Raw genomic sequence first — 7,241 nt, forward strand, 5'->3', positions numbered from 1 at the left:
CTTTCAGCTCAGGTGAGCTAAAAATATGGGAGAGGGCTACATTATTAAAGATAGTAATTACAGAGCGCAAGCTTGATCAGATACAATATTCACATATTTCATTGATATTACTTTACACATTATATCAGAAGATCATTTTTTAACATATCTGCGCTCGATATTTTCCAGTCAAAATATCGGATAAAATACACTAATGACTATTTTCATTTCAAAATCAATGAAATTTCCAATTAAATTAAGTCATTTTCTTAATGTCATATCTTACTTGTGACACCATTCTTGATGAAAATATTTATTGCTTTGAAGTCTGCAAATATCCCCCTGGTTTAGAACATTATATAAATATAGCCCTTTGAAGAGGTCGATCCATAGATATATCTACTTTACAGAAAAGCATATCAACTGAGCAGGAAGTGCAAAGTCAATATGCTTTTCTGTGAAGTTGATATATCTATGGATTGACCAAATCAAAGGGCTACATTTGTTATATTATTTTTTTTGGAAAAAAAAAAAAAGAAGTCAAGTCAATATTGTAAAATATAACTTTGCATGTGATATCAGGCAAACCAATCAGATTCATTGAATTACACAGTAAAAACAATATCCATTAAAGTTTTATTTTGGGGGCAGATTTTGGCCATTAATATTTAGAATTTAGTACTTTGCATTTTTTAAAAGTTGGATATAGATTGAAAAATGCAGTTGAAGTATGTTAAAAAATGATCTGCTCTGCATTACATGAGCAAATAGGTAAACAAAAATTTAATGAATAATTAATGAATAATTTCTGTCTGAAGACCACATACAACAATCCATTATCATCCATCATGAAGAGAGGAGTTTATGGCCCTTAATTTTGTTTGCATAAAAGCCATGTTTATTTCTTTTGCTAAAAAGTCTACAAACACTATAACATTCTGCTTAATTAGTCTATAGGATGGTTTGGTTTTAGAAATGTTAGGGTCAACAAATGACAATGAAGCAGTTCACTCAATTCTCCCATTTCCATGAGATCCAAGGTTTCAAACCTTCTCAATAAGAAAACTAGAACTGTCCAAAAGGGACAAATACCCCCTGCTGGGTTTTTCAGAGGTGCCAAATCACTAATATTTTATGGATCTAAGAGGTGTTCACAATTTTCTTATTAACATTTAGAGTGAAAAAATAATTGCTCATTATATTTTTTTAATGAATGAAACCAAGGAACAACCTAATGAAACATCAATACCAATAAACTGTAATTACATTGTTTTTTAAAACATTGAAAAAAACAAATTGCATTATCTGTCATCTTTTTGAGACATGACATTCTGCAAATTGATTGTTGAAAAAAAATCAATTAATTACAAAATCAAATTGATCTTGATAACTTTATATCAAATTCATTTTAAAAATTAAAGGCCGGTCATCCAGGAACTATGTACTATGACAGACAATAAATTATAATTAAGAGAATTAAAGAACAGAGATCTTTAAATTCCCAGGAGATATAGATAACACATGCTTGATCAGAGATGCCCTAACAACTTCCCACACTGAACTCATTAATTTATATCTAACTGGATGATGTCCACTCATTACTCCCAAGGGACAAATGGATTTACACTTTCTGCTGTGTAATGTAAAAATTGTTTTAATACTTGGTGATTTTTTTGTTTTAATGAATAGTTTTAAGCTGTAGTTCACATTTTTGTACAGATGTTCTAGATATGTCTCAAACCTTAGAAATAAACCCAAAATGACTAAGTCAATAAAAATGAAAAAAAAACCCTGTAAAATGCAGAAAAATTATCAAATAATGTTGAAAATACCAGGTGCACATCTTCATATGGTAAATAATGTGTCTACAAATTTTCATACAATTCTATGAAATAGTCTTTGAGAAAAGGTCAGGACAAAACCACATAATAAAAATGCAAAAAACACCTGTAAAATGCAGAAAAATTATTCAATCATGATGAAAATACCAGGTGCACACCTTCATATGGTGAATAATAAGTGTACAAATTTTCAGACAAATCTATGCAATAGTTTCCGAGAAACGCTCTGGATAAAATCTTGTCTACAGACAGACAGACAGACGGACATGGTGATTCCAATATACCCCCCCTAAACTTCGTTTGCGGGGGGTATAATTACATGTTTTTTTCTTTATCAAAGTATCCAAAAAGTTATAGACTACCAGATAAATCACTTATAATGTAATATTAGACTTGTCATGTACCTGTCTTGTATCGCATCAGTACCCCTTTACATTTCAGATGCTCATCAAGTTTCATGTAGACGTACATCTTGTTGCCTGTTGACAATGTCATGATCCCTGATATACTTGATGAGGTCAAGGTCATCAAAGTGGTTGCTAAGGGATGTTCACCATCTTTCACAGTGATAAAATCTGAACCACAAAGTTCAATGTTGATGACCTACAAAGACTAAAACTTAAGTTATCTAGAATACTAGTCTATTTGACCAAGCATATTACATGTAAACCACAATACTTAGTATCAAGAGACTACCTCAAAGTTATCTATCTTACTGCCACTCTTTTGAGAGAAAGTTTAGGAAGCTCTAAATTTTGCCAGATTTCTTGGACAAAACATTGTTTACACTAGTGACAATCAAACAGTTTGAACAATCAGTATGCTGAAAGTACAATGTATTGTCAAGGGTTGCACTCCAGATAGTACGTAATCTACTTTGGAATGTTTAAAGGTCAAAACTGAATAAACACAGAGTGAAGTTTTTTTGGCCAAAATTTGTACATCGTAATAGTCCCATCATATTTGGATTTCGTTATAAAGATTCCTATTTTGTATAGATTAGTTGAGAAATGGTTTTGTGCTTTGAATTTACAACAATAAGCATTCTGTGTTATAAAACTGTCACCGTTATAATGAGACCCCCACTGTATTATACAAATTCTTGTAAACTAACCTTTCAATATTTCATTACATGTATTTACAGTAGGTGAATGGCAAAGAGGAATAACTTAATTCTCTCAGTAGAATACAAATTAATACAAGCCTGTCCAGCACCAAAACACTTTACCAAGTGGTCTAGAATTTCAAAATCTGATAAAAATACCCCTTCTTATTACAAATTTGTACTTTGGTTTGCCCCCTAGATGTTCAGGAGCAGAGAAAAAGGTTTTCAAGGAAATGATGCATTTTCACTATAGATTCAACACAGACCCACTCTTACACCAGAACCCCTGACCCAGGGGCCATGAAATTCAAAATTTTAGAAAATGTACACTTGCTCATCATAGCTATACACTTAGTTTATCTGCTAAATACTCAGAAGCAGAGAAGATTTTCAAAGAAATATTGCACTTTTACTATAAATTCAACAGAGCCCTACCATCATGGTAGCTCAGTTGGTAGAGTGCATGCTCTGTGATCGGGAGATTGTGTGTTCAAATCTGGCCCATGACTGATTTAAGTCCATAAAAAATAGGTAGCAACTGTTCCTTTGCCAAGTGCTTGGCACTTTGAAGTGAAAGTTGTGGGTCTTTCTGATAAGACCTTAAAAACTGAGGCCATGTGTCATGGCAGGCGTTGCCACAATAAAGATCCCTCAATGTTTAATGGCCCTGAGTGCGGAGTAAAGGTCTAAATTTGAAGTCCTTCACCAGTATATGTTGACGTCTGTATATGAGTGAAAAATTCTAGAACAGAATGTAAAACTTCATTCAATCAATCATACATCAACAGGACACTGCCCTAACACCAAAACCCCTGACCCAATAGATTTGAATTTCACAATTTTGGAAGTGGTATCCTTGTTTATCATAACCATGCAATTAGTTTGTCTGCTGAATATCCAGGGGCAGAGAAGAAGATATTTAAAGAATTTATGCATTTTCAGTATCTGATCTATAGAGCCCTGCCATAACACCAGAACACCTGACTCAGGGGCCATGAAATTCAGAATTTTGGAAGAAGCACCCTTGTTTATCATAACCATGCATGTAGTTTGTTTGCTTATGCAAGAGCAGAGAAGAAGATTTTCAAAGAAATGATACATTTTCACTATGTTATCTATAGAGCTATAGCTACCCCCCACAACACCAGAACCCCTGACCCTGTGGCTACAAATTTCCCAATTTCGGAAGAGGCAACCTTTCTCAACATAACTATGCACTTCCAGGAGCAGAGAAGATTTTCAAAGAAATACTGCATTTTCACTACATAATCACTACATAATCAATTGAGCCCTGTGCCTTGAGGCAACCTTTCTCATCATAACTATGCACTTCGTTTATAAGCTAAGTATCCATGAGCAGAAAAGATTTTTAAAGAATTAATGCATTTTCACTATATAATCAATAGAGCCAACTGCCCCCCACACCATAATCCCTGACCCCGGGGCCAAAAACTCCACAATTTTGGAAGAGGCATCTTTTCTCACCATAAATATGCTCTTAGTTTATATTCAAAATACCTAGGAGCAGAATAGATTTCCAAAGAATTGATGCATTTTCACTACATAATCAGTAGAGCTCCAGATCCCCTGACTCAGAGGCCATGAAAAACATAATCTTGCTCATCATAACCATGCATGTAGTTTGTTTGTATAATACCCAGGAGCAAAGAAGATTTTCAAAGAAATACTGCATTTTCACTACATAATCAATTGAGCCCTGTCCGAACTCCGGAACCTCTGACCCTGTGGCCACAAATTTCACAATTTTGGAAGAAACATCATTTCTCATCATATCCATGCACCTAGTTTATCTGATTAATGTACAAGAGGAAGAGAGAGAAAAAGATTTTTAAGGAATTTATTTTGACGGCTTGATGCCCAGGAGAAGAGAAGATTTTTAAAGATAGCACTAATTTTGATGGCTTTATCTCCAACCCTCAGGCCCCAGGGGCACAGGGACCAAGAAATTCAAAAATGTTGTTCCCTTTCACCCATAGATGCTATAATATCAAAATTGGTTGAAATTGGTTCAGCGGTTTCAGAGAAGAAGCTGAAAATGTTCAAATGTTAATGCACATCGCACAAAGACAGATAAAACAGATAGCAGTATAGGTCACCTGAGTGACTCACCTAGGCTACATAAAAAAATCTAAGAACATTGAAATTCCTAAGTCAAATTTTCCAAAAAAGTGACTCTCTGCAGGAATTTTCTATATGTGATACAAGCATGGAGTATGTCATTCTATTGCATGAATATGGGATACTTGTTTGCTGAAAAGTAGACAGGGCCATTTCATGCATAATCAATGAATATGACTATTTGCAAACATTTACAAATACTTTTTATGAAAATCATAAAATGACTTTTGTGCTAACCTGTAGTATGATGACAGACAAGCCCTGTGATTGGATGATCCAAAAAATCTCCCGCCCTCCTGGATAATTTTCTGGATACAAAGGTGTAGAGATCTCCTTTGATATTTTATCAGCTTCAACTTTTCCCCCAAGATTTGTTACATTCATCAATTCTAAAAGATTTACAGAAAGTTCATATACTGGAAGTTTAAATAATTACCACTCAATAAGACATAACATTATCAAACTATATAAATTAAAGTAAAAAACAGTTGAACTTCCAATCTTAAACACCTATAGCTTGAATACCATGGATATGTCGATTCAAATTCATTTGAAAGTCCCACCCACCTTCTCTCTAGGTATTTTAATTACCCTCAATATCTCAAACCTTTGGATATCTCAATGTTCTTCCACAGTCCCATTGAGTTATGAGGTATGACTGTACATGTATATTCTATTGCCTTAATTTTTTCCCAAATAAAACACATACTTTTTCTAAAGATATTGTATTTGCTGGCAAATAAAGAAAGTTTATGTATATATGAATATCAATGTAACTTTCACAATAAAACGATTTAAAAGATAAAATAGAAAATATATTCATATAATTATGCACATGAATGTTTTATAATCACATTTTCAATATTAAAATGAAGTTTTTATATTATAAGGCAATAGGAAATGACTGTACATGCATATCCTATTGACTTTATTATTTTTTTTCTAATAAAACACATACTCTACTAAAGATATTGATATTGTATTTGCAGGCAAAAAGAAACAAGAAAGTTTATGCATATAAACTTTCACAATAAAATGATTTAAAAGATAAAATAGAAAATATATTCATATAATTTTTAATACTTTTATATTAAAATGAAGTTTTCATATTAGTAAGGCAATAGGAAAGTTGAGAGTTTGTGTGTTGATTTAGGGAAGAAAAGTGCCCTACTAAAGGGAAACTGCAGCCTCAATTGTGTCTCTCAATCCATATAGATGCAACACAAACAAATAGTTAAATACTAACGGATAAAAATTTCATACGCTTTGCAACTATGAAGGAAAAAAATAAATTATGAGTTGTAATAAAGATACATGATCTCATGAATACAAATAAAGGAAAAGACAATGTTTAAACTTGTTGGAACTATAGAGACTCAGCTTATAGAATACAAGGTTAGCACTTAAATAAGTCATTTCTTTTAACAAAGGGAAATAAATCTAAAAACAATAAATAAAAACATCAATGATCTTTATCTACAGAGAAAAAAAATCCTCAATTGATCATCTGTGTCAACACTCATGATATCATAATCTTTTACATATGGCCTAGATTAAGACCTCAGGTATACTGTTCATACAGTTAAAATTTAGACAGATGCACATTTTTAAAAAAACAACAAAATAGCACTTATCTACTGCACATATAATTAATACATCGGGAAACAAATTAAAGCTGCACTGTAATTAGCTCAGATTAGCCATTAAATCTATATGCCACATCTGAGTAACCTAATGACCTAGATTCAAACTGCTGCAGAGGAAACTATGTATTTTAACTGAGCTATCTTCTCAGTCATAATCTAACCTATACATACTAAAAAAACGGAAATTGTTGTGTCATGGACACTTATTTGAAGATATGTAAGTCTTTAAATGTTTTGAGTATTATATAGGTCTATGATCAGAGCTTCCCTAGCAAACACAATTTTGTTAACATGCAGCTTTGTTTTTAACACTGACAATGCAAAATGCAGTGCAGGGTAGTTGTACAAAGACTTGAAAAGATACATTGTGGCATTAAAATCAATCCCATATATGGTAATAATTGATCAAAACATAGGTCATCAAAGATTAGGAAGCTCACCTCGACGAATGTTATCTATAAGTAAGGCAAATTTCACATCATATTTTTTTTTCTAGTTAGGGTACATCCCAAGATCAATATCCATGCAAGA

The 7,241-nt window shown here is 32.7% G+C and overlaps 1 protein-coding gene across 1 annotated transcript in view; it reads right to left on the minus strand.

Annotated features, from left to right (window-relative positions):
* Positions 1-5,705, minus strand: part of LOC133179222 (sushi, von Willebrand factor type A, EGF and pentraxin domain-containing protein 1-like) — a 49,444-nt gene extending 43,739 nt beyond the window's left edge. The window contains exons 1-3 of the mRNA XM_061314014.1: positions 5,672-5,705; positions 5,302-5,453; positions 2,225-2,423 (exon numbers count right to left, since the gene is read on the minus strand). Of these exons, the coding sequence (XP_061169998.1) occupies positions 2,225-2,423; positions 5,302-5,453; positions 5,672-5,705 (385 nt within the window). The remainder of the gene's footprint in view (positions 1-2,224; positions 2,424-5,301; positions 5,454-5,671) is intronic.
* Between the last annotated feature and the right edge of the window lie 1,536 nt (positions 5,706-7,241).

This window comes from Saccostrea echinata, unplaced genomic scaffold, assembly GCF_033153115.1.
Source record: "Saccostrea echinata isolate AGI-Se365-2 ecotype Australia unplaced genomic scaffold, CSIRO_AGI_Sech_v1 ptg000004l, whole genome shotgun sequence".
NCBI lineage: Eukaryota > Metazoa > Mollusca > Bivalvia > Ostreida > Ostreidae > Saccostrea > Saccostrea echinata.